General features: G+C 38.6%; 2 protein-coding genes across 4 annotated transcripts; one reads left to right on the plus strand and one right to left on the minus strand.

Moving 5' to 3' along the window:
• Positions 1-39: 39 nt before the first annotated feature.
• On the minus strand, positions 40-11382 carry mtx3 (metaxin 3). 2 transcript variants are annotated; one of them, XM_077231718.1, is made up of 9 exons: positions 11251-11382; positions 10622-10691; positions 10356-10432; positions 9688-9780; positions 9410-9592; positions 9035-9111; positions 6730-6902; positions 6283-6371; positions 40-1120 (listed from the first exon to the last, which is right to left on the minus strand). In XM_077231718.1, exons 1-9 carry the CDS (start codon positions 11359-11361, stop codon positions 1028-1030), a joined length of 966 nt encoding a protein of 321 aa, XP_077087833.1. In that variant the 5' UTR covers positions 11362-11382; the 3' UTR covers positions 40-1027. The 2 variants fall into 2 exon arrangements, with proteins under 2 accessions (XP_077087833.1, XP_077087834.1); XM_077231719.1 differs by lacking the exon at positions 6283-6371.
• Positions 11383-13698: 2316 nt separating this feature from the next.
• thbs4a (thrombospondin 4a) lies at positions 13699-27112 on the plus strand. 2 transcript variants are annotated; one of them, XM_077231685.1, is made up of 21 exons: positions 13699-13966; positions 15552-15749; positions 15840-16087; positions 16187-16286; positions 17058-17140; positions 17809-17863; positions 18029-18198; positions 18712-18849; positions 19286-19360; positions 19463-19642; positions 19753-19857; positions 20565-20672; positions 20767-20926; positions 21607-21725; positions 24396-24448; positions 24520-24701; positions 24831-25058; positions 25703-25899; positions 26140-26312; positions 26411-26550; positions 26632-27112. In XM_077231685.1, exons 1-21 carry the CDS (start codon positions 13888-13890, stop codon positions 26673-26675), a joined length of 2835 nt encoding a protein of 944 aa, XP_077087800.1. In that variant the 5' UTR covers positions 13699-13887; the 3' UTR covers positions 26676-27112. The 2 variants fall into 2 exon arrangements, with proteins under 2 accessions (XP_077087800.1, XP_077087801.1); XM_077231686.1 differs by having other exon boundaries at positions 13756-13966; positions 17809-17860.
• The last annotated feature ends 535 nt before the right edge of the window (positions 27113-27647 follow it).

Here is a 27647-nt window from a genome sequence, read left to right on the forward strand (position 1 = left end):
ATGTGAACACATAAATGTATCAGCATAATAAGATACATATTTTAAATTGTCTATTTCAAAGAATTTTACTTTCTTGCACTTATATATACATATATTTGAACATTGCTGTACATTAATATATTTTGAAATATACAATTTCTTGAGAGACGATGAATAATGATTACATCAAAAATAAAGTCAGGTGAGATGGCATGACACAGCACTGGACTTTTAAGGCATTCCTTGGATGTACAAAACCTCCCGAGGAATTTGAAGAACAATAAATGTATACACAGTACACACAATCAGATTTCAAGATCCCTTTGCACCAAAAGTCAAGAATGTGAAGGTTACATAATCAAGTGAGAGAAATGTAAAGATCATTTAAAATAAGAGAAAGTTATGCAGTAATGAGGCACAATGCCAATACATGCATGATATTTCACCTGCCATATGCACTAAAGTAACTGTTGTGAACCTTTAAGATGTAAAAATTTAAAATCCTAATTTGATTTTAAACAACACTATGATGAAATAAAAGCTGAAACAGTCTAAAAACCGTAAAGCTTATAATATACCTGTAATAGTGTTTGGGCAGGATTGAAAAAATAAAACTTATACATAAAGCCTTTGCATTTAGAAAGCAAGCTTGTGCATTCAAAGTTCCCTATATATTTATTATTTGAAGAGAAAGCCAAAGACAGCCAGGAGCAAGAGCAATGCAACTGAACTAAAAGCTACATCTCCTTAAAATAATAAAATTTGTATCGCAAGATATCGATTGTAAGCATTTTCCTTTTTATAATGTATGTAGTTGCCACATGTACTAATGATTCTTTCATACATTAGATGACGACTGCCCATTTAACAAGCCCTTTATGGTGTTGCATTACAAAATCCGACATTTCAGCAACTTCATTATGAAAAACTAGCATTAATTTATTATGACCTAATCAGTGTGTTAGATTTTAAATATGATTTGGAAATTATTTCAATTTCCATGGGAAAATAAATAAATAATGGTAAAGTCAGTGCTTAGATAGGGTTTTCAGGTTAAACTCCTCTCGCTGGCCATAGCCGAGGGTTTGGCCTCATGTCTGTGCGGTCTGTGCTGCGGACTGCTGCGAAGATTGTCATCCATCTGTGACATGAAGACATATAAAGATAAGACTCACAGGACAAATTTCAATTTTAAAAGATGTGTAAGATATGAGATTCATCACATGACCAAAAGTATGCAGACACCCTCTTGTTTGTATCTCAGCAGCATTACTAGCAGGTTAATAAAATTACGAATACAGCCATACACTAAAAACAAAACAAAACAAAAAACTGAAATTTACGGTAAACAAACATTAGCTGTGTTCGGCAGAACTTTACTTTAAGAATATGGTATTAACATTTTAAGTTTTCATTCAAATGGGAACTCACACTGCGTCCTCTGTAGGACACTATGGGGAACACCTCCAGTGTGATTGTGTGTCTGAAGCACGCGTTTAAGCACGAAAATGTCATTGGCCGACGAAAGTCCGTGACATCACTTACGGTGTGACCTTGAGTATAAAGGGCACCTGTATTAGTCGTCATCAATTTCTTGTCTTCTGGATCGGTTTGTTTGCGTACGTGTGAACGTGAATATCATGAAGAAACACTCTGCCAAGCAGTTTTTTCAGGAAGCATGTGCGTCTAGAGAGTTTTGAGTAATGAGGGTTTGATGAGTCCATGAATGGGGAGTATGCACGTTTAGTTCTTTAGGGATCTGAATGCATGCATTGTGAGGATTTCTCAATGAAAATCTCCATTCACGTCATCCCTAATCTCTACGGATGCGAGACGTCCTTTTGGGTGGAATGCCTTCGACTCGTCGAGGAGGCTGGAATGTGCTTGGTAGGATGCATTCGCAAAATTATCTGCCGAGACAGGTAAGGAGCTTTGTCTTTCTGTTCTTTCCTGAGGGATTGAGGGATGGTAGTTAGCATTTGCACAAGAGCATTCAGCTCTCGAGGGAGTTGAAGGCACTGCATTATAACATTGCATTCATGGCTGTTCTCATATGATTCTTTTATAGTGGCAGAATTTGGCTTTTTAACTGAAACAGGCCATTGTGTTAAGGTGGGATCGAAGGCGGAGGTTGTAGGCAGAGCGCAGGATTCGTCGAATAGGAATATATTTGTTTAAGTTCCTCTTGCTAGATCTGGTACTGCTACTGATTAATTTTCTGGATCTAAATCGGAGGAATTGGACGCAGAATTAAAGCAGGGAGCTGCCTGCTTAATAACACACTATAGGTCGAGGCAGTTACGATCTTGCAAATATGCTAAAGTTTGCATTTCAGGGAAGCTGTTATTAAAGAATTCGAAACAGGGAAGGGAGATAAATAAAGGAGCCTCCTGCTTCAGGCCTAGTAAAGCCCCTTAAAAGGGATTGGCTGCCCCTAGTTTATCATAAAGGGTTATCATAAGGGAGCTACCCGTTTCTTAAGGCGAACCTACACAGAGGTGGATGGCAACTCACCTTACCTTGGAGGTAGATGTCGCTGCCGAAATAGAGCTCAGAAGAGTGGAGGCCTCAGGAGAACGACCATACTCAACCTTAAAGACAGTTTACCAAGGCAGCCTCACAGATGGCCAACACACTTGATGTTACTGTCTAGCTAGAGCTCAGGTGAGCGGAGGCCTCAGCAGAATGACTCTTTAAAGTGAGAGGAAGCCAAACTACACTCCACCTTAAGGACAGCTTATCACAATGACCCACAGAGTGCTGACACAATTGATGTCTGTTTAGACGTAGCTTAGGTGAGTGGAGGCCTCAGAAGAACGATTCTCTAGAATGAGAGAAGGCCAAACCATACTCAACCTTAAAGACAGCTTATCACAGCGCCACATAGAGAGCCGATACACTTGATATCACTGTCCAGATGGATCACAGGAAAGTGAAGGCCTCAGCAGAATGACTACAGCGAGAGGAGGCCAAACCATACTCAAAAGAGACAGCTCATCACAGCGACCCACAGAGAGCCAACACACTTGATGTCACTGTCTAGGTGGAGCTACAGCAAAGTGCTCTAATTTAAATGCTCATAAAGGAGGCGGCTGCTTAAACCCAGCCTCTGGTGGAGGCGGCTACAACCTCAGAGAACATTGTGTTCATTGTGTAAGCCTCCCCACTCGGGTCACCCTAAGCAGGCAGTTTCCTCATGTGCTCGATAGCTTAGGCCTACCCTTTGGGGTTCTGTAAGCAGGTCCTCTGCTCCAAGAGCTCAATATGATCCTCAGATTGCAGGGGCTAACGGGGAGGGTACACTCCACAGGGTACACTGGGATACCTTTTCTTTGGGTCCTCTATGCTCTGTTCCGGCTCAGGCAGACTTCGGAGACTCTAGCACAGCTGACACTAATGGCGCTTTTCCACTGCATGGTACAGCTCGGTACGGCTCAGTACGGTTCGGCTCGGCGCGGCACGGTTCAGCTCGCTTCGCTTTTCCACTGCGTGGTACGACTCGGCTCGGCGCTGCATGGCTCGGTTCGCTTTAGCTCGGTTGCTTTTCTACTGCAGTTAGTACCGCTTCAAAGTGGGTGGGATTATGACTGATCGTTATAGTTTATCCGCTCCTCGGCAACTAACAAGAGGAACGTCTGCGCTTCTCGTCCACTGACCACGATTCAGCCATTTATTTTTTGGAAGTTTTTTTTCTTCAAGCAAGTAGTTTTAAAACATTGGAGGCTGTTACTGGCTATTTAAATCTAGCGGGTTTGATGTCTCGCAAATACAATGACGCTGGTAGTGACGATTCTGTCTGTCTGACCAATCAGTGATCTACAGTGCTTCCACGTCATATTTTAGTATCGGTACGGTACGCTTGGTACCTCAACAGAGGTGGTACCATTTAAAGCGAGCCGAAGCGAGCCGTACCGTACAGTACCATGCAGTGGAAAAGCGCCACAAGTGAGCCATGCCGAGCCGTACCGTACCATGCAGTGGAAAAGCGCCATAATGCAGCTGTTTACTAGTGTCCTCTAGTAGGCGTAGTTCACCCTTCGTTTATGGGATTTCTTTATTAGGGTCTATCGCCCCTGGTTCGAGCCCAGTCAAAGTTGGGGATCACAGTCTTGGGTGAGCATCGGACACACCTCACTCTGAGGGTAATCTTGCTGAATCATCAGCTCCCCAGAGGAACCCATCTCTGGGCCCTGGTAAGAACTGGTTTTGAGAAGTTACCATCCCTTCTCACTGGTTGAGCACCCTTAAATTCAGGAGTGCTGGCTGACAGGGTCAGATAGGGTTGAGCTTTTTGCTAATACTTGGGTGCACAGTACATAAATGCCTCATTCATTCATTCATACTAAAAACAATCACTGAGATGTTTAGGGGTTGAACCAGATCCCCCTAGATATATAAGGTTTATGCCTCCCCCTAATGTTGAATTCCTTAAGTAGGCAGCTCCCTTATATCTTATGAAGCTGTAGCTGCCTCCCTATGTTGGGTCCCTAAGCAGGTGGACCCTTCATGAGCTAATACTAAGGTTGGAGCTGTCTCCCCTTATTGCAGGTCCCTTAAGTAAGCTCTGTTAGGTTGTGATTGATAGACAGGGGAAACATTGTTTCCCTGTGCCAATATTCCCCTAAAGATAATGTCTGACAAAGAGGTTGGCATTACCTGACCTTTGAGATCCACCATTCTCAGGGCTTAGAGCTTGGGTTCTGCCCGTAGGGAATAGTGTCACTGACAGTTCTGTGTCAGACCTGAATACGGGAATCGGACTCTGGCATCTAAGTCCGTTGAGACCTCATTTGTGTTTGTCACAGCCAATTAGGCAGTCATTCTCTCAGCATTGCAGGGGGGGCATTTGTTCCCCATAGTGTTCTAGTGCGAGTTTCCACTCGAAAGGGAATGTCTCAGGTTACGCATGTAACCATGGTTCCCTGAGAAGGGTAATGAGACACTGTGTCTCATTGCCATGCATCAGGCCTGCCTGTCTACGTCTCCTTCAGACAAAAATTTGGTGTTGTCTAATACAGGTGCACATGTACACGGTTGCATAGTTAGTGACATCATGGATTGTTGTCGGCAAATGACATTGTCGCGTTTATACACATGCTACAGATACCAGTCACGTTTGAGGCATCCCCTATAGTGTCCTAGAGGACACAGTGTCTCGTTCCCTTCTCAGGGAACCATAAATGCATAACTGGAGCTGTTTTACAGACTGAACATACTGAATAAAAATATATATATTTCCTTAGCTAAAACAATGTTATTTCACTCAAAAATGAAAATTCTGTCATCATTTACTCACCCTGAAGTGTTTCCAAACCTGCTCCAAAGAAGATATTTTGAAGAATACTAAGGAAGTCAATGGGGCCCATCAACTATTTCTTTAACCATATTCTTCAAAATATCTTCTTTTGTGTTCAGCAGAAGACAGAAATTCATACTGGTTTGGAACATCTTGAGGATTAGTAAATGACGACAGAATTGTTCTTTGGGTGAACTATCCCTTTAATATAACGAATTACTAAAATCTTTTTTTAACCTTTATAATATGCAGACAAACACCTTAAAAACAGTGGTAAAGAGAAAGACATATGATGAATCAATTTTCATCACAAGTAACTTCAAGTAGCTCAAATACAAATCACCATCATGGGGTCATTAGATGTAACAAAACCCTACTGATATATAAATAAATGATAAGAAAAAACTAAAAAGAAACTATTTATAATTAACCTAGAAACTAGAAATAGTTATTTCAATGAAAAACCATCATGTGAGCTGTCACAGAGAATTCTGGGAATGTCAATTTATGTTTTTTCAATGTAAATTATAAGACTAGTTCTTTTTCACATCCAAAAATTTTAATTGAAATTTCCTTATCGAAGATAAGGAAGACAATTATAATTGTGAAAATTTTACACATCATACACAATTTATATCTTATGACAAACATTTTCAGCAGACGGCTGAATGACTTTTCTGTTTCAGCATGAAATGCCCCTGTGTAAAGAGCAAGTGAATAAACGGTTCAGGTTGGACGCCTTTGACTGGCCTGGACTAGCCCTGAACCCCATTGAACACCTTTAGGATGAACTGGGACATCAACTGTGAGCCAGACCACATTACTCAATATTTGTGTCTGACATAACTTATGCTCTTGTATATACAATTCCAAATAGGAGAAAATACCAACATGCATGTTTCAATACATAGTAGAAAAACTGTTTGGGCATCCACATACTTTTGACCATGTACTGTAATTTCTAAAGACATTAAATTCAGAAGTGAATGAGCAGATCTAGCCAAGACCTTTTCAATAAGGTTGGACTCTTTGTTAACAAGTTGTGTCAGTTTCTGGAGGTTTGCATCGACAGGATCATGGGTAGCCGTTGGTGAACCTAGCAAGAGGGCAGAGATAAAGAAAAGAAAAGACGAAAGGACACTGATTCTGGAGAAAAGCAGATGTTTTTACGCACATGGGAGAAAGATTAGTAGAATCAGAGTGCAGCCAAAGAGACATAGCCACAAGGCCCAAGACCATGCTGTTATTAAACTGTCTTTCGCATCTGCTTTGAGCCAAATGTCTCGGGTTGAAAGCAATGGAATGGTGATGAATCATGAATGCCTGGTTAAATGATTTAATTCTATATAATTCAACAGCAAATAAATGGAAGTAGAGATAAAGAAAGAGAACAGAGCAGGACCAATACTATTTTCTGTGTTATTAATATAGTACTATAGGGGCTGACTACTTACAGTCCATTCTCTTCTCAGTGGTGGCATCGGTAAAGTAGTTTTTAAGGATGGTGTTGCAGAACTGGCAGAGGTTATCAAGTTGGTTCAGGTGCTTCTGAAGCTGCCCACTGGGCAGAGGAGCTTTAATAAGAGGGGCAATGTGGCCAAATACAAAGGCGTCCAGGCTTGTAGGCCTAGCAAATAGAAAACATAGGGAACTTCAGGCTGACACGTAAAGATGATTACATTTAAGTTATACACTACTGTACAAAAGTTTGGGGTCAGTAGGATTTGTTGAATATGTTTTCAAAATCAAAAATACAGTAAAAACAATTTAAAATAATTGTTTTGTAGGTCATTGACTTCCAACACCATAACACTAAAGGCCCCAATATACTTTGAGTGGAATAGATGTCATTTCGAACAAAATCAGGCCAAAACGAAGTTCGTTTGGAGTTTGTTTCAGGTGTTCAAAACAGCTTGCCAAAGTGAACTTTCTGGAAAAGTTTTCTGGTTTAATATAGCATTGGTCCATGGCAATTACATAGTAGGTAGGTGTGGATCTGAGGCTCCGCCTTCTTTTGAGTGGAAATCTTCGGTTAATTTCTTCTGTTCAGTCTGTCACGGTCAGACACAAGTTAAAAAATGAATACACTTGAGATCTGCTTTATAGTAGGAATTGAATTCTTATTCTAACTGAAAGCAAATCTGACACTGTTTTTCATGTTTAAAGGGGTCTTATTATGCTATTTCACTTTTTCAACTTTAGTTAGTGTGTAATGTTGCTGCTTGAGCATAAAAAAATATCAAAAAAGGTTACAATGCTCAAAGTCCACTCCAAAGAGAGATATTTTATTTAACAGCATCCACTTTCCAAGAACTACGAGTCAAGAACTTTTGACTACAACGTGTTTTTTTCCGGATCTTTTGAAGTCACAATGTTCCTCATATAAATAATCTCAGCCCACGGAATATGCAAAAAAAGGGGACAAGGCCTGGTTGAGCTGCAGTAGAGAAGACATGTCAAAGAGATCCTGTTTTTTCCACCCTGTTTCCAAAACTCATTAGTTTGACCTTCCTAAGGCTGACGAACTTAAGAGCGGTTAAAATGTATATTAAACACTGTTCCTGAACATTATAACCCCAACATTTGTCTGTGTGCTGCACATTTTACAGAGGACAGCTTCCAGAAATTAAGAGAGTACAATGCAAGCTACGCACAAAAGCTTCTCCTGAAACAGATCAGTTTACACTTTGTCAGGAAAATCTGTTGCTTGTGGATCACAACTTGTTAGTATGTCTTATTATTTATAGTTGTGTTATCTATTAACAGTTCCAATTATAAGTTTAATGTTGTTGCCTCAATGTAAACAAAGGGCAAAGCGGTTTGGCTCCACTCGCCTGCTAGCCAACAGTAGGTGTTGATATTGTGTTAACTTTAGCTTTTGACAGCTCTTGCTTTTGTAAGACAGTTCACCGCCCCTTAGGAAAATTACTCATGGTTTGTTTGTTACCATTCTTAAGTCTGAATCAAGCTTGAATTGGTTTGAAAAAAACTGACGCAATCCTTAATATTTACATCTGAGTAGAGCTTGTGGTTATGAAGGGGCGTGACATTTCCCAAACAGGTCAATCACAGACATTCAATATTTCGGAAGGAAGGGCTTAGGCTAATTGAAATGGGAAATAAACAATGTGTTCATGCCATACTGGGGAGAGAGGTGCTGTAATAATGTAAAATGTGTGAAAAATAATGTGTTTTTTTAAACAATCAAGCGTGAAAGCATAAACAAAACAAAATCAAGACTTCGTAAAAGGGTATAATAGGACGCCTTTAATACTGCAAAGCTGCTTGCTTTAAAGCAATCTATTGTATAAAGTGCTATATAAATAAACGTGACATCACCGACCAAATTGCAGAGCATGTGCAAACACATCTACATCGCTATAATCGGATGCTTTCTTAACAGCTGTCTTCTGACCACTGTGATTTTTGTTATGCGTTTATTTTGTTATAAAGAGAAAAGCATGTAGCACATATTAACATATTCATCTAAACGCCGCTCTAAGCAGGATCAGGATGCAGTATAGTACAGTACAACGCTGCTCAGGTATTTTTTTAACCTCTAAGCGAAGATTGAAAAAGAACTTAGCTGTGAGTAAATCAGGGCCTTTAGACATTTCTCAAAATATCTTCTTTTATGTTCCATGAAAGTCATACAGTAAGAAAGAAAGGCGAGTAAATGATGACAATTGTCATTTTCGGGTGAACTATCCCTTTAAAGAGCTGATAAATATTATAGGATAAAAGAAATGAAAAACTCACGTGTCTCCAAAGAAGAAGCGGAAGTTCCCAAGTCTGTGGGAGAGCAAATTCAGGCACTCTTTGGCTTCACTGTAGATCTAAAAGAAAATCTATTACTAACCATACAATTTTTATATTCATTATTATGAGGGATGGAATAACTACAATAGCACATTCATTGTGTAACATATTTCATGATCCTCTGGTTTCTACAATCCAAAGATTTGCTCATGAGGGCTGAGAGAGAAACTGTTTTCCATCTCAAAACGCAACCACAGACATTTCCATTTCACCATGGCATTGAAAAGGGATAGATCAATCCAATGCAATGCATAAGACTCAGTAACTGAGGTAAGAATTATGATTGTACATAATTATGGATCTGTTTTCTCATACCTTTCCCTCCACCTCTGTGATGTTTAGCAATGGCGACTCTGCTTTGGTCAGTAAGATGCGAGACAAAGCCAAACTGGCCTGTCGACCCGGAACAAAGAAGTTGAGGGGGAACGGGGAATGTGACGTAAACCAGGGCCGGGTCAGGTTAGCATAGTTCTCTGCGTCCACCCAGAATGTGTGCAGCTACAAATTAAAACACAAATCAACACTTAATTCATGCAATCATCATTATGAGGATCAGGAATTTTAAATCAGTATGTGATTTGCAGATAAAATACCAGTGCTGGCAGCAGCTTTTCCTCCAGTAGTGCGATGTAAGCCATTGTATCTGCCCCTTGCTTGGCTGTCAACTCATAGTCGGCATTGAAACTCTGTGTGGATTACGGGACATTTTTTATTGACTCTTTATTTATTATCATTTCTTTTTTACTGCTGTCCTTCATTATAACTATAATTTACTGTTGTATTTATACCTTTATTAAAAGATTTGGAATGGTGTCACAAATATACCATGCATTATTTGGTTTCCTTTTTTTTCCTGTTTTTGTTAATTGTTATCTGGGTGGGGGAAGGGGGATATGCTGATACTTTGTATAATTTAAAATTTTATGTATATTCCAATATATTTTTACAAAAAAAAGTTGGCTCTCTGGAAAACTTTGATTCCGATTAGTTAGTTGTGAAATTCTTTGGTCAAACATTTTTGAATGCCCAAATATAAAAAATAAACTGTAGCTAATCACATATAAATACATTGAAAAAAATATTTTATGTTCATGTATGTATGAATGTATTAGGTAAAGTTGTGTAATAATGTGTACAGTCAGCTTGCCAAAATAAATTTTGCGTCGGGGTCCTGGATTCATCAGAGTTCTTCTGCGACAATGACTGACAAACTGTAAAATATCCCTACTTATGTTACACAAAAAGAAGCAAATCTGTAAACCTGTTTTCGTAGGAAGTTTAGAATTTGTGTTGGTTCTGAGACTGTGGATCCCTCATAATATAGTTGTGGCACAGATGCTGTGGAAAGAGAAATGTGTCAACTGCAGCTTATCATTAGAAAAAGCTGCTCACCCCTTTAGGCACTTCAGCAATGTTTAGCATTCACAATATTACATTTGGAAAACTATGGATGCGCGAAGACATTCCAGACTTTCCCTACATTAAACATGCTATCACACCATGACTAAAAAAAGTCCTTTATCTGACCTGTAATAGTCCTCCACGTCCAGTCAACAGACTTAACCGCAAGCTTTGCGCCAGCAAACTTTGCATAAGCCTATAAAAGAACAATAAAAACATGTCAGATGAATAGATGACTGATTTACGGTTAAATATTATTCATCATCTTTAGCGCTATATTGGAACTAGGACTTTTATTATGCATTTATGCAAAGTGTTATCAGAACGCAGGATTTAAGCAGCTGCAAAAACAAACAAGAAAAACTGTACTCCAGCACAAAACACAAGCACTGTATACAATTTCTAATCTAAGTGAAAAGCGAGTAAAAAGATCCCATACCCTTCAGATCCTATCAGCATTATTCCTCTGACCTTCAAGAAATAAAAACCGGAGCTGTACGACACATATTAGCTTACTATCATCAACCACTCAAACCAATGGAACGCAATTCAGTCGAAATCCTTTCTGCATGACAGCTACTGTAACGGATTCATCAGTTTACAACGACAATTTCATTTATCAAAGTGACTCTTGACAGTGCTTGATAAAGCTATCCGGACCCTAGGACAGGTTTATCAAAAAAGGCATTCTTGATTAAATATTGCATTGTGATTATATATTTAAGACAAGCGGTAACATAAACCCGTGTAGTTACCAGCACGACGAGGGAGTCTGTGTGCACGGACGGCAGACCCCAGTCTCCTCCCCAGCAGAGCAGCTGCAGCTCCATGTGTTCCGCCATGTTTGTTTGCAATATGAACAGCATCCCAGGGTGCTAGGTGACAACTTCACCCTGCAAATGTTTGATGAAATACATTTATGGATCGAGGAAACCGAAAAAGTTGGGCTGATTTCCTTACAAACAAACAAACAATAAACAAATATTATTATTATTTACATTTTTTACAACAAAAATATATTAACAAAACTAAATAAATAAACAGAGATAAAGTATCATACATGAGAAATATGTGAAACGAAAAAAATAAAATCCAGGCAAATATTTTTTGCGAACAGAATACTTTTATTTTGCACATTTAAAATCAAAATCTAATTTTTTAAAAATTATAATGCAAAAAAAAAGTTGAATATATTTTTACATATTTAGGCTAAGCTAACCTGGAGGAGTTACATGAATCACAAAACTACTGTATAGTCGAGAGTATAAAAGGTATTTTTTTAAAGTCAGCATGAAATGGAAGTTGTCTTCTTGAACATAAAATGTAGGGTAGGACTTGATTTGATTGTTGTGGTTTGCTATTGCTGTGATCTGTGAGTGACAGGTTATCCGGCCCTTGCGCCAGTAAATGCGTCATCAGAGAACAGAAGAGACGTCATTGCAGGTGAGATGGAAGTTATTTTGGTTTATCAGGGCACATTATGGCACATTCACAGTATTCCATAAAAACGAGAACGAGAAACGAGATTTTTGAAGCCCCCCCAAAAAACGCATCCGTCCATCATAAAAGTAATCCATATGGCTAATATGGTTAACCATATATCCATATGGTTAATAAAGGCCTTCTGAAGCAAAGAATTAAAAAGATGTAAGAATTAAAAATATATACATTATATATTACTAATAACTAGCTTCCGGCAGATGACCCTACGCAAACTGTGCAAGTCGGCTTGCGTCACAAGAGCAACCCCTGACGCAATGAATGACGTCAGATGTATGATGTCTTTAAAAATTCTCGCTTTAGACTTCTAATTCGTGACCGTTGATTTGTTTTGCTCTATCCCCTGGACTTCCACGTTCGCCATTGCGTCATGCGTTGTAAATCGCTGTGTATGGCTGTCTGCCGGAAGCTAGTTATTATAGCTAATAAAGTTTTAAATGTGGATATTTTTCTTACAAAAACCCATGATCGCTTCAGAAGGCATTTATTAACCCCCTGGAGCCATATGGATTATTTTTCATGATGAATGGATGCATTTTTTTGGGCTTCAAAATCTCGCCCCCCATTCACTACCATTATAAAGCTTGGAAGAGCTAGGATATTTTCAAATGTTACTCTGATTGTGTTCGTCTGAAAGAAGAAAGTCATACACACCTTGGATGTCTTGAGGGTGAGTAAATGGTATAATTAATTTTTTTGGGTGAAGTTGCTTAGCAATACCACCTTGGTTAAGATGTTGGGCTAAAGTTAACTAGCTACCAGCAACAAACCAGCTGCCATATTCCAAACACCAGCTTGACCACTGGTGTGAGCTTGTTTTTTATTTTCTACTTTTACAAAAGTGAATTAAAACTTGTGCTTGTAGATTTATTTTGAGAGGCTGCAGAATACAATAGCCTATACAGGCAATTGTAGATTTAATGTGGTAAACTCTTTCATTCATATGAAGCTTTAGAATTGATTTTCCATAACTCATCTGATCTGCCGTAACACTCAAACTGGCAAGACTCAGCAGGGACATGTCAAGCCAGATTATTCCTGTAATTTTTTTTTTTTTTTTTTTTTTTTTTGGCAGGACAGATTGTTTGGTTAAAGGCAATCGGATTGTTAAAGGGATAGTTCACCTAAAAATGAAAATTCTGTCATAATTTACTCACCCTCAAGTTGTTCCAAACATGTATGAATTTCTTTCTTCTGCTGAACACAAGATAATATATTTTGAAGAACAGGGTCACCAAACAGTTGAATTCCCTTTTGACTTCCATAGTATGAAAAAAAAACACACACACAATGGAAGTCAATGGGCCCATCAACTGTTTGGTAATCCATATTCTTCAAAATATTTTCTTTTGTGTTCAGCAGAAGAAAGAAATTCATACATGTCAGTAACAACTTGAGGGTGAGAAAATTATGACAGAATCTTCATTTTTGGATGAAATATGGGTGAACTTTAAAGTATGCCATGATTATTTCTGTGTAAACATCCTCAGTTGCCACATTCAAATAAAACTTTTTTTTTAAAGCACATATTCATTGCTTCCTTTAACCAGCTGTACACAGGGACTGACAAAAAACCAAAGCATATCCTCCCATTATTTACCATTATTAACAAAGAGCTTTTTGGGAAGGTTTTGATCTGACAATATGGCTACATTCCGGTAAAAGCACAGAAGCATTCTGGAGGAGGTGCTTGGTCACACCTTATATAGAGAGAGACATCTGAAAAGTTTAAATCACTTGAGCACCAGTCTGGTTCTCGTTGATCAGCAGGGAACAGACATTTCTGTTTTGACGGCTACTGGTCAAGCCTGAATTGGGTTCAGAGCAGAAACAACTTTTCCAGGAATAAGGGTGGAACACTTTTACTGGATTTGTGACTAAATAAATCCACAATGGGTATTTGGACAAGAATAATATTCAGTTTACAGTTAATTTTACAACTCCTTGATACAGTGAAAACTCAAGGAATTGGTAAGTTTTTAAACCTTATATTTAACTGTTTGTACACTGTAAAACATTATATGATCAATAAGTTATGACAACATATGTTTTTACATTGCTCATCAAAATAAGTTAAGTAATTTTCAACTTTTTTCATAAGTTATGCAAGATTCAGCTAATTTTTAAGTCAGTTTAATGTAATTTTAGTTTAAATGACTTAAACATCCAAGTTGATTATACTTACAAAATTTAATGCAGCAACTTTTTTTACAGTGCAAGTTAAACAGAATTTCTTTATGATTCTAGCCATTTTAATTTTTGCATTATTTATAGTTTCACAAATAATTACAAAGAATCATCAAGTGATTCTTCATTGAATTAAATGTGATGTTGAAGTAGAAAGTGTGTCACTTTTACAGTGCATCACTCCATAAATGTCATAAATTGTCTGGAATACCCCCAGCATCCAGTGTGATTAACAAATCTGAACGATCTGAACACTATATAAAATGACCATTATTCACACACAAAAGTGAAAACTGCATATGACCACATTGGTTGCTCTCCTGAGCATTCCTGCACAGAGAAAATGCAAAAAAGCCCAATTACATTTATGATGCTCTTAAAACCATTTTTTAAATGTGAAAAACATTTAAAGTCCCCATGAAATCAAAAGTTCTTTGGCTTCTAGTATGAATATGTTAGCCTTACTATTATCTCTAAGGTAGTGTGCTCCAAAACAATGACACAATTCACATTTAGAAGATACAAGCATTCAAACTTACAGTCTCTCACTTCCACAAATATGGATCACTGATTTTGATGACATCACTCTGCACTTCAGCTTCTCATTATATTTTCTGTCCAATCAAATGCCCTCTAAAGGGACCCGCCCCCTACACTATAAAAATACATTGAAGCTGCAGCTAAAATTGGTCACTTGTTCACACATTTGCTATTTTCTACATGGTGAATGGCACATAGTGCACTATAAGGGATAGGGAACAATTCAGACAGTGTAAATATGCTTTTCTTTGGGGCAAATGAAGTCTGGTTTCGGGTTAGTGTCACGAGAATCGCTGTAGCGCGCACAAAGTCTGCTCCGGTCCAGAGACACGATAGCACAGCGGATCATATGCGAGATTCAGCGCATACCAGAAAACGCATCGACCCATTTGAATTCTGCACAGAATGCTGTATTTTAAAGCGACATGGAGGAGATTAAGAGGAGATATCTATATATAGATTAGGATGAAACTGCAGATCTACAATGGGTCTGGCTGGCCTGTAAAATTAATGAAACGCTATTTGCTATTTAAAAAAAGGGAAGGAGCTTATCGATACGTCCCGTCTTTTCTTCCTGTTTCAGAGGAAATTACGCAAACAACACATTGAATAATGCTTTGCATTTCAAGGAACTTTATAACAAATATTATTTATAACTTTAAATAATCTGAAGAACCCTTTCCCAAGAAGAACCTTTTGTACAATTGAAAGGTTCAATGGATGTTAAAAGTTTTTCATGGAACCACATGAAATGAACGAGTGTACACAAATGAATCAAAAAGCATCAGTACCTAAGGCAAATATGTTGACAAAAATGCACATTTTTCAGTTTATGATCTTCTGGTGTCACCGGATTGCTTACCTGACCTTCTGCAAGGAGGAATAAGGGCAAAGAACATGGACAACGTTTTTATCCTTGCGAGCCTGCAGCTGCAGAACAAAGCTCCAACACAAGTCTTCCGCATCTTCAATGCCGCAGATAACACAGATTATTTTGATTTCACTGTTCATGGGAAACTCAACAAAGGTTTGTCTGATCAGAGCTCACCAATGTGCTTTGTGTTCAATGGCTCAATAAATACTTGACATGTACACCAAATAATCTTTCTGTTGACAGTCATTTTGAAATATCTGAAAAGCAATGGAAAGGTTGGAACAATAAATTTCAGTAAAGTGCCACTGACAGATGGTCAACACCACCACATACTGCTGCACTTTAGTGGGCTGCAGCAGGGCACCCGCACCACGACTCTCTATGTGGACTGCAGACTGGTGGAGAGAGTGCAGGACGTGCCGGTGGCCTTTAAATCCCTGCCACAGGGTCCAAAACGAGTCACACTGAAGACCCTGCCAACGTCAAGCCAGGTAAACCAAAAATATTGAACAAATATTATCATTGTTCTGATGAGTTTATATACAGCAAGTATTATCTATGAATAAACATGTAGGCTACCTGTGTCACAGGATAAGCTGTCAGACCTCAGACTCGTGCTCGATGAGTCTATTGAGAATGTCGTGGAACTTCAGGACTGCAGTGAAGAGAGAGAAACACTGCAACTACTAGGTGCAACTACTAGTTGTACTGGGCTAGTAGTCTTATACAGCTATAGTTTTGTTAAAGGGTTAGTTTTCCCAAAAGTGAAAATGATGTAATTAATTACTCACACTCATGGCGTTACAAACCCTTAAGACTTTGGTTTATCTTTTTAATGAAATCTGAGAGCTTTCATTCCCTCCATTGACAGCCTAAGCAACTTACACTTTCAAGCCCCAGAAACGTAGTAAAGGCATCATACAAGTAATCCATGAGACCCAAGTGGTTTAATCTCAATTTTATGAAGCGACACAAGTGCTTTGCTTGTGCAAAAAACATAATTTACCACTTTATTTACAAAATATTAATCTCCTACGCGCATTCACGAGAGCAGAGCAGACTTGCCGTATGTTCACGAGAGCAACACGTTGTTGCGTTAACACTCATTAGAGATTAATATTTTGTAAGTGGTAAATAAAGTTTTTTGCGCAAACAAAGCTCTTGTGTCGCTTCATAAAATAGAAGTTAAACCACTGGAGTCACGTGGATTACTTGAATAATGTCTTCTTTACTACCTTTCTGGGGCTTTAAATTAGTACAGGCTGTCAAAAGAGGGTCAGAAAGCTCTCAAATTTTATCAAAAAGATCTTCATTTGTGTTTCTGAATATGAAAAATATTTTGGAATGACATGAGGGGTGAGTAATTAATGGCAGAACTTCCATTTTTGGGTGAACCAACCCTTTAATGATTTGATTATTTGCTTCTAGTACAGAAAATATCATTATGTTACATTTCTGCAGGAACAACCTCAAAGATGGAAGCTGGCTCAATGGTTGAGCTCATGCGAATGATCCAAGAGTTGAAACAGAAGGTGGATCAGCAGGTAACTTTAAATTGTGTGGAAAAAATAGTTCCTTAAAGGGAGAGTTCACCCAAAAAGAAAAATTCTCTAATCATGTAATTACTTTCATATCGTTCAAACCCGTATGACTTTTTTTGCTCTATGGGAGAAATATTAATTGTCGGATTCAAATTGCTTTTTTGAGTCTGATCTTTTCACTGACTAATGCTTTCTGTACACCTAAAGACTTTGAAAAGATTTAGAAAAGACTTTATAAGATTATCAGCTCACATCTTAAAGACTTGGGTTCACAGTTTTTAGTCTCAGACTAAAGAATTGCGATAATATCAAACATGTTTGATATGAAAGACTAGAGAAAGACTGGCATAAATCGGGTCGCCGACTGCAGATTATCACCTCACATTTAACGATCGAGACGACGGGAGCGCACCGAGACTCCAGTAAGATTCCTAAAGACTGCTGGTCTTAGTCTGGGACTGTGAAAATCCTTTGGTGTACGCCCGGCATTAGTTGATCCTGTCAATAGAACTCCTCATTCATATCATTAGTGACCAGAAAAATTCTTAAAAATGTTCTACAAAAGTCACTCAACGAAATTAGGGTAAATAAATGACGAAAGACTTTTCATTTGTGGGTGAACTTCCCTATAGTTTCTTCAGGAGAATAATTAGCATGTGTTTTCATAACAGACCAAAGAAACTGCTGACCTGAGAAAGACTATCCTGGAGTGTGTTCCATGCAGTGGTAAGATTTTTCCTGTGAAGATAAGAAACCGTTAAAATGAGAAAACATTTTTAAAATTTAAAAATCATGTCTGTGCTCAGTCAAGTACAAGTCAATTAGTAGAAGCTTTTAATGAAGACGTTGAAAAGTCTGACAGGTGAACTCAAGTGTTGTGTTAATATTCAGATGGATTAGGAATGGAACGCACAGTACTACAAAATAAAGCACGGTCCAAGTGTGGACCAGGGGTCTGTTTTACGCCAGCCATGTGTATCGAAACAGCTGAAGGTGTGAGCTGTGCACCCTGTCCTGAGGGCTACACTGGAGATGGATTCCAATGTGATGATATAGATGAGGTTAGATTTAAGATTCAGACTTTTCCCACCCCCAAACATTAGTCAGAATTTAATAATATGAACAAACTAGGCCTAAACATAACCTCAACTTGTTCGTTATTAAACATATATGATTATTTATAACTTTCTTGAATCAAGTTTTGCTGTTTATTTAGTTCATCTATCCACACATCATTTCCTGTTTAGTTTTTCCATTACTCACTGAAGTATACCTACTAGCTCAGACTGTTCAACACATCTGACAAAGTTTTCTACTTAATTGATGAACAATAAAACTCAGTCAGGAACACATAATGATTTATTAACATTTCATCAGGGTTTCAATAGGGGTTTTATTAGATTCATTATTGTTTAAACTGTTATGTAGGTTATAAGGTAATTTTCCTGTTGTTTTATAGAACTTTTCACAGATCGCTGTGCAACTGTGTGACTTAAACGTCATTATACTACGTACTGAGGATTTTTTGTTGAACACCACAAATCAAGCTAACCCTTTACACTGTTCAATTTTAGTGCCAGTTCAACCAATGTTTCTTTGGTGTAAAATGTATTAACACTGCGCCAGGGTTCAGATGCGAGAAGTGCCCACGGGGTTTCTCTGGCCCAGAGATCCAGGGTGTGGGCGTTCACTACGCTCAGGCAAACAAACAAGTGCGTATTTAGAACAATGCAAAGCTTCATTTCATTTTTATTTACCACTATGTTGAAATGTGTTAATATTTCACAGTATTGCTGTTTTTACTGTATTTTTGATAAAAAAATATGCACATTGGTGAGCATAAGAGACTTCTTTCAAAAACATAAAAAAATCTTGACTACCTCAAATGTATGTATAGATCTCCTTTATTTAATATTGTAATAAGATATTTTAAAGCAACCCCATATATAAGTATTTTAATACTGTGATAGTATGATTACTGTGTTATAAAGCATTTTTACATGGTACTCCAATTGCATGTCCAAAAAAACATAGTATTACAATGATACTCAGAGAGAAAATTTTTATAATTTCTAATAAAAAAAAAAAAAAAGCAGTGATGTTTGTGCCATACACAGCATAACAGCAGATTTATCCTTTTTTTATCAGATCTGTAATGATATTGATGAGTGCCTGGTGGACAACGGTGGCTGCACACCCAATTCATCCTGCCATAACACACTGGTAAGACAATAGCCTAACTATCCTAGATTACCCATTATACTAATGTGGCCTGTGGAAAGCACAGTAAATATAGTTAACTTTGAAAATTTGGCTTTCTTGTAGGGTGCATTTCACTGTGGGAAATGCAAGACCGGATTCACGGGTGACCAGAATACTGGCTGCAAAAGCACTGGCCTGGGCCGCCCTCCTGTTTCTGACAGGCTGTGTGGGAACGGCCAGCCAAATCCATGTGACATCAACGCAGAGTGTGTTGTGGAGAGAGATGGGAGCATCAGCTGTTTGGTGAAACATCAAGCATTCAGACAGATGTTTTATTTACTATCATGCTTAAGCAATTGTAATTTCCATGCTTTTGAGCCATCTGACATGCTTCAATATCTTGTTGCTTTTAGTGCAAAGTTGCCTGGGCAGGAAACGGCTATGTCTGTGGAAAAGACACAGACATTGACGCCTATCCTGATAACAAACTTCAATGCAAAGATGGAACCTGCAAGAAGGTGATTTTCATACTCATATTGCGTGATTTTTTTTCCCAAACCACTTCAGCAGAAATCCCGCCCTGCAGCCGATTTCATTGGTTTAGGTTACAGTGACGGGTAGGTTTAGGGATCAGTGTTTGGTGTAGGCAATCAGTACAGTGATTGACATGACCAATGAAAACTTTTAAATCGGCTGCAGGGCGGGATTTCCACTGAAGTGGTTTGGGAAAAAAAATCACGCACTCATATTCATGTTATTTTTGTTAGAAGTTTGCAATAGTGTTCAGTTTGTTAGCATTAGTTAATGCTTTAGATATCATTAACTGACAACGAACCACATTTTCTTTACTGGATTATCAATCTAGATCTACAAATATATACCACCAGACTAAAGTTTGGCATCAGTAAGATTTGTTTTTGTTTTTGAAAGAAATCACTTATGCTCACCAAAGCTGCATTTATTTATTTAAATGTTTTGACTGAATTCAGAGTTGAAAAAAATCTTTCTGTCAAATTTCGTACTGTACTGTACAAAAAATCGTACTGATCCCAAACTTTCAATGAAAATTAATAACATTTAATATCATTTGTGCAACTTGAAATTATAAAAATTTTGCATGATTCAATTAACAATAACCAAGCTTAAGAAATGCTGAAATTATTTGTATTAATTAATTAACCTTATTGTAAAGTGTTTACCAGTTTATCTTATTTTTCATTTACAGGATAACTGCATGTTTGTTCCAAATTCGGGCCAAGAAGATGCAGACAGAGATGGGAAGGGAGATGCCTGTGATGAGGATGCAGATAGTGATGGCATCTTTAATAATCAGGTACAGATAACACATCGATTCATTATGACCAATTCTTTTCTTGAACTGAAAAGCTCCCATCAGTTTCAGTCCCTGCATGAATGTATTCCTTCAGGACAACTGCTGGTTGGTACCTAACATAGACCAGAAGAACAGCGATAAAGATCTTCATGGTGATGCTTGTGATAATTGCAAAAACGTGGAAAACCAGGACCAGCGGGACACAGACAAGGACGGACTGGGAGATGCCTGTGATGATGACATAGATGGGGATGGTGATTAAATTCAGCTCTTATTTTGTTAAAGATCAACTTCTTTTTTGTGGAAATGGAGTGTTATGTTTTGAATATTCTTTTCACCCTTTGGGCCTGTTTTTTATCTGGATTTTCCTGTGCTTAGATCAATTTTATGAGAGAAACAGAAGCTTCTGTGTTTTTAAAGCTCAAATTAGAGAGCTCTTTAGCTTGCTCGAGTCATGTAAAACTGAAGTGACATGTAGCTGTATAAACAGTGTCTATGAGGCACCACACTGAAAATATTGTTTCAAATGAACAATTATTTGTTCCAGTCTGAAAAGTGAAAAATCAAGACCAGGCAGCTCTTGACATTTACGGTCTGCTCATCAAGACAGAAATCCAGGCACTTGACTTAATTCTTTATAGCTTGGTCATGTCTCCTTTAAGCAACCACATTTCCACCAAGAACCTGAGCTGAGCCAAGAGCTGCTGACGCGTGGAAACAATTCAACAGAAGTTTTTCTGAAACACTGCCACCTTGTGACATAACCCAACAAATCGTACACAAAGACATCACTGTACCCAACTCTATAACACTGCAATACATTTCTCCTGTATACATGTCTACCTTTGTATGATACTTTATTTTATACCCTGGCTCTTACTCATCTGTTGATTAATGACTGAATGCATCCTTGTACTTTCTGTACTTCTGATAGGCTTGAAGAACATCTTGGATAACTGTCAGAGGGTACCAAACCCAGACCAGAAGGATAAAGATCATGATGGCGTTGGTGATGCATGTGACAGCTGCCCTGGGGTGCCAAACCCCAACCAGGTGCCAAACAACATTATTAGTACCTGTCTCTTATTCTGTTCTATTCTATTCTATTCTGTGTATGTTTCCCCTTAAGTTTTCCCCTATTTTTATATTTCAGATTACTTTTTGTGTAATCTAACTTTAAACCTAATTTAAAAGGATACCACTAGACTATGGCAAATGTTTATTTTGAAAAAGAACTGTTTCTTGAAGAATGCTTGCCTATCTTTATTTTAGGCACTTTGTCAACTGTTTATCTCAAAATTAATACTCATCCATTTTTCATACCAGGCTCATAATAGTTCATTTTAGAAAATACTTAAAATTTAATAAACGTTAACTGAAAAAAAAAAAATCTAATTTCAGCTAGTTTCCCAAGGCAAAATGTCTCATTTTCATTTAGTGTAACTTAATGCACTAAAATAACTAAAAATGTCTAGATTACGTATGTAACCCTGATTCCCTGAGAAGCGGAACGAGACACAGCGCCATAGAGTTTATATGGGTAACGCCCTCAGCTTCAACGGTGTCTGAACACTTGTACCAAACAAGCCAATTTAATTGGCTGACGGCAGTCTATGATGTCATGAGTGGAGCACCCGTGAGTATAAGGCGCCTACAAAATGCGTCATCAACTCTTTTGTCTGAAGGATGGCAACGTGATGTCGCGTCTCGTCCCCCTTTTCAGGGAACCAAGGTTACATACGGAACCTATAGACGTTCCCTTTCAAATGGAACTTCGAAGTGGTGTCATGGAGTTGACGCTATGGGGAACCAACACCCACTCCGCCATGCTGCCTGCTCACTAGGCTTTGGATATGCAATAACAAACGGAACTGAGAGAATTTTGTGAAAAACCGATCATAATTTCCATTCAACCTGCTCTACCCTAAAGTGTATCTTGAGAGCAGCTCATGAAAGGGAGCATGACCCTCCAATGGGAAGCCTTATCCTTACTCCTACTTGGGGAAGGTTGGAAATGAAAGCAAGGCATAATGCAGTGTGCCCATAATTTTCATTACCCAGACTCTAGACCTCAAGGAAGCCGCAGGAGAGCTGGGCAAAGTAGCCCATACCCTGCCTTGATAAAAGGTACTCTACCTAAGATCTACTACAGCTAGCATTTTGTAGCTCAACCCTAATATAACTTTTCTCTAGAATTAAGCCGGATAGCTGGCACTGGTGACACCAAGGAAATTCATTCCATCTCTGTCACCACCACTTCTACCAAAGAGACAGGACGTCCTCAGGCATAACCAGCCATAGAGTTTCATGGTATAAACATTGTAAAGTCTAATGGTTGGCTCTTTCCGCTCAATTCCTATTTAGTGACAGATGCTCATAAGCGTGAGTCAATCAGGAATGCAACATAGCTCACATTTCTCTTTGACTCACCAGCACTGCTAAGTGTACCAGAAGGAGATTTACTAAAAAGACCAATAACCACAAATTAAAAAGAGGGTCGTCGTAAGGATTACCGCGACCTCTTGCAAATTTCTCCAAGAAAGGTCAGAGGGCTTAGAGGAAGCCAAGGGTTTGGACTTGGCCTTCCGGAGACCAAACCTCCTAAAGGCAGCGGACTGCGCTCTCGCCTCCTTCAATCTCTTTACCACCGTCTCAACAGAGGTGCCAAAGAATACGGAGTGTGAGATCGGGGCATCAAAGTGGAAATTCTTTTTGACAGATTGAGCCACAACAAGTGTCTCTCCATAACTCTCTCGTGAACTTAATATTGTGAGTCAAATTTCTGTGTTCATATTTGTTCTGTAGATTTACATGCTAAATAAAGTACATTTAGCATGTGCCATGAGCGCTGTGAATTTTATCTGAAATTTGTAAGATGAATTGTTTCCAGAGCTGCAACTAAATTTTTTTGAGAAGTCAACTTAAAAATTTGCCTTTGTATTACAAATTATGAAGTTCCTGTAGTTTGTTGGTTGAACATAATTTTATTCCAAGTTCTCATAACTCTGTTAATCTTTTTTGTTAAACCACATTACTGGCATAAAAACAGATGGAAATGATACAAACACAATATTCAATTCAATTCAATTCAAATTTATTTGTATAGCGCTTTTCACAATACACATTGTCTCAAAGCAGCTTTACAGAAATTGCATTTCGGATATGTACATAGAAAAATACAGTTAGTTAATCAAGTATTAATTTATGGCATAACATATCGCCGGCTTTGAGTCGTCTCTTCACAGGCGTCGAGTCGTCTCTTCACAGGCGTTGGGGCATCTGAAGTCTCCGTGAGAGGCTGGATACAAACTGGAGCTGACGAACGCTATTTACCTCGGGACTAGCGTCCCGAGATAACAGCAGAAAGGCAGATGGGAAATAATTAGCATAGCTGATGTTCATAATGTTAATGCATTCGAACAGATTCAGCAGTAGTATTGCAGATTCGAAGGAACTAGCTGTTTTGTAAATGTGCGGGCTGGTCAAATTACCAAAAAAGGTCCATTGTCAAAAGCATAGAAATGTAGGAAGCACTGTTCACACAGAAATTATTTCTATGCACGGGTTCTGACTGGATATGTCACAGATGAAATTTCGCCAAATAATGGTTAATGTGACCGCACCTTAATGTGCTTTATTCGATTTCTTTTTTTCTTCTGTATGTTGTATATTTCATATTTAATATTACTATTTTAATCCTGTCTTCGGTTTTCTTTCAATCAGTCTGATGTTGACGATGATCTTGTAGGAGACACTTGTGACACAAACATTGACAGGTAGAGTCTGCTTTACCTTTTACCTTGACGGTCAATATAAAACAAGTTTATAACTGAGGTCTTTGTTCCAGTGATGGAGATGGTCATCAGAACACCAAAGACAACTGCCCGAACGTCATTAACAGCTCACAGCTGGACACCGATAAGGATGGGCTCGGTGACGAGTGTGATGATGACGATGATAATGATGGCATCTTGGATAATAACGATAACTGTAGACTGGTGCCAAACCCAGACCAGAAGGATGAAAACGGTACGCACAGCAACATTTTCTTAGTAGGATGTCATAATGACATCTATTTGTTTTTAAGTGTGACTTAAGTGTCCAAATAACTTTTGGGGCCACTGCATCATAATGTGCTTCACAAATTTATATTGACAGATGATGGGGTGGGTGACATCTGCACTGGAGACCTGGACAAAGACCACGTGATAGACACGATCGACATCTGCCCCGAGAATGCAGAGATCACTCTGACCGACTTCAGGGAATATCAGACCGTGGTTCTGGATCCAGAAGGAGAGGCTCAGATCGACCCTAACTGGGTTGTTCTTAATCAGGGGATGGAGATTGTCCAAACCATGAACAGTGACCCAGGACTAGCTGTTGGTGAGCTTATTTGACCCAAACCATTCAAAAACAAGAAAATAATCTCAGGCATTTCAGCTATATAGCCCAACACCAATCCAGCTTGAGTGTGCCTGGACCAGCATGGAAATTCATACTGGTCTTACTGGTCATACTCACCCTCACGCCATCTTAGCTGACTATCTTTCTTTTGTGGAACACAAGCAAAGATTTTTAGAAAAAATAATCCATGTCTGAATCCATATAATGCAAGATGATAGGACCCTTAAAGCTGACGCTTCAAAAACCATGCAAACCGAACACATACTACCCCAGTGGCCTTCTGATAGGTGACTGCATTGTAAAGCACTATGCCAGCACATTGTGAAGGTTGATGTAAGCAAGCATTGTGGAGATCACACAAGGATCATCACAATATGCTGACGTTTACTTTAAGGGCGAATTAATGAACGCACATATGAAGACATTGAATCATCCACTATGCTCGTATATGGATTACCGTCATGTTCGTTTTCTGTGGCTTTTGAAGCGTCAACTTTGAGGGTCCCATCCACTTGCATCATATGGACTAAAAATCTCTGTGTGTGTTCCACAGAAGAAAGTGGTTGAACTTTAGTATTTTGAAAATCTGGGTCAGAATATGACAATCTTACCACTCACTACAGGATACACAGCATTCAGTGGCGTGGACTTTGAGGGTACCTTCCACGTGAATACAGTGACCGATGACGACTACGCGGGGTTTATCTTTGGCTACCAGGATTCCTCCAGCTTCTATGTGGTGATGTGGAAGCAGACGGAGCAGACATACTGGCAGGCGGTGCCATTTCGAGCCGTGGCTGAGCCTGGCATTCAGCTTAAGGTCCCGGGCGCTCTACATCTCTATTACTGTCTGTCTGAATGCTCAGCGTGTGCTTTTACCATTACTGCTGCTGAGGCCTCGGCAAATCTAGAAAAGTGCTTTTGGCTAAACTCTGTAGTGTGCAAAAATACTTAACTCATGTTAAATCTGAAACCAAATTGTTATTTTGCACTTGAAGTAAGTCGCAATTAGATTTGATTCTTCGACTGAAGACATTCATCAATATATTGTGCATTCTAGGCTGTAAAGTCTAAAACCGGGCCTGGAGAGTTCCTGAGGAATTCACTGTGGCATACTGGACATACAAATGACCAGGTGCGTTTGCTGTGGAAAGACCCTCGTAATGTGGGCTGGAAGGACAAGGTGTCATACCGCTGGAATCTGATGCACAGACCCCAAGTAGGATACATCAGGTTAGATGATGTAAATATTGGAGACTTCAGACTTTACTGGAGAAACAATTCACTGAAGCAAAGCAACATGTTTTTGGTTTTTCTCTGTTTTGGCACAGAGTTAAGTTCTATGAAGGTACCGACATGATTGCGGACTCTGGAGTTGTTATTGACACCAGCATGAGAGGGGGACGTCTCGGTGTGTTCTGCTTTTCACAGGAAAATATCATCTGGTCCAACCTGAGATATCGCTGTAACGGTGAGTGCAGTGCTCAAACAATATTAGAGGAACAGGTTGTATTTTCAGCGTATCTTAATTTATTTCTTTTGGCATTAACAGACACAATCCCTGAAGACTATACAGAGGAACAAGGCCAGCAGTAATGAAACTAAGCTGGGAAGAAAGGGGAGGGCACTATTAGTGGTAAAACACCTCTACAGAAGTGGTTCCAGCACCAAAGCAGATGCGACGGTTTTGGGTACTCTTATTTCCCTTAAAACATGGACTATTTACTGTCTTTTGCATTCAAGACAAAATTTAAAGTTATGCTGAATTTACATCTGCTGTAGTGTTTACTACACAATAATGCTTCTCAGCCAAAAAGAGCAAAGCCTGTGAGCTACGACACTAAACACTCACTTCAATATTAATAAAGTGAATAAATAAATGCACATTGTCAGGATTTGTGTTTGGACTTTCTGGAGAATGTCATTGAGCTGTAATATCTGAGTGATCGTTCTCCCAAAACTGACAATTTTGTCCTCATATACTCACTGTTGTGTTGCTCCAACCTTTATGAAATAAAACACACACAAAGAAAGTCATCGACTTAAAATCATCATTTTTTGAAGAAATGAATACTTTTATTCAGCAAGGATGCATGATCAAATTTGACATTAAATACATTTATAAAAGATTTCTATTTCAAACAAACGCTGAACTTTCTATTCATCAAAGAATCCTGAAAAAAATATCAGTTTCTACAATAATATTTAGTACAATGCTTTTCAACACTGAAATCAGCATATTAGAATTATTTCTGAAGAATTATGTGACACTGAAGACTGGAGTAAAGATACTGAAAATGTAGCTTTGCCATCAGTTGTTTTAAATTTAAAAAATCTTACCCTTGGTTTCACAGGCAATGCTTAAAGGAATAGTTCACTTAAAAAGGAAAATTCTGTCATACTCACCGTCAAAATATTTCAAACCTGAATGAATTTCTTTCCTCTGCTGATCACAAAGAAAATTATTTTGTAGAATGTCGGAAACCAAACAGTTGATGTCCCCAGTGACTTCCATAGTAGGAAAAAAAGAAATACTATGAAAGTCACTGGCGTACATCAACTGTTTGG

This window comes from Siphateles boraxobius, unplaced genomic scaffold, assembly GCF_051911475.1.
Source record: "Siphateles boraxobius isolate OS27281-9 unplaced genomic scaffold, OSU_SipBor_1 16, whole genome shotgun sequence".
NCBI classification, from domain to species: Eukaryota; Metazoa; Chordata; class Actinopteri; order Cypriniformes; family Leuciscidae; genus Siphateles; species Siphateles boraxobius.

Coding starts and splice junctions, on each gene's coding strand:
- mtx3 (XM_077231718.1), bottom strand. CDS start 11,361: ATGCTGTTCATATTGCAAACAAACATGGCGGAACACATGGAGCTGCAG. Junction 6,903..9,034: donor CGCTTCTTCTTTGGAGACAC/GTGAGTTTTTCA, acceptor TCTATTTGCTAG/GCCTACAAGCCTGGACGCCT. Junction 1,121..6,282: donor AGTCCAACCTTATTGAAAAG/GTCTTGGCTAGA, acceptor TTCATGTCACAG/ATGGATGACAATCTTCGCAG.
- thbs4a (XM_077231685.1), top strand. CDS start 13,888: ATGGGTATTTGGACAAGAATAATATTCAGTTTACAGTTAATTTTACAA. Junction 18,850..19,285: donor ACGCTCAGGCAAACAAACAA/GTGCGTATTTAG, acceptor TTTTTTTATCAG/ATCTGTAATGATATTGATGA. Junction 24,702..24,830: donor AGACCAGAAGGATGAAAACG/GTACGCACAGCA, acceptor TTATATTGACAG/ATGATGGGGTGGGTGACATC.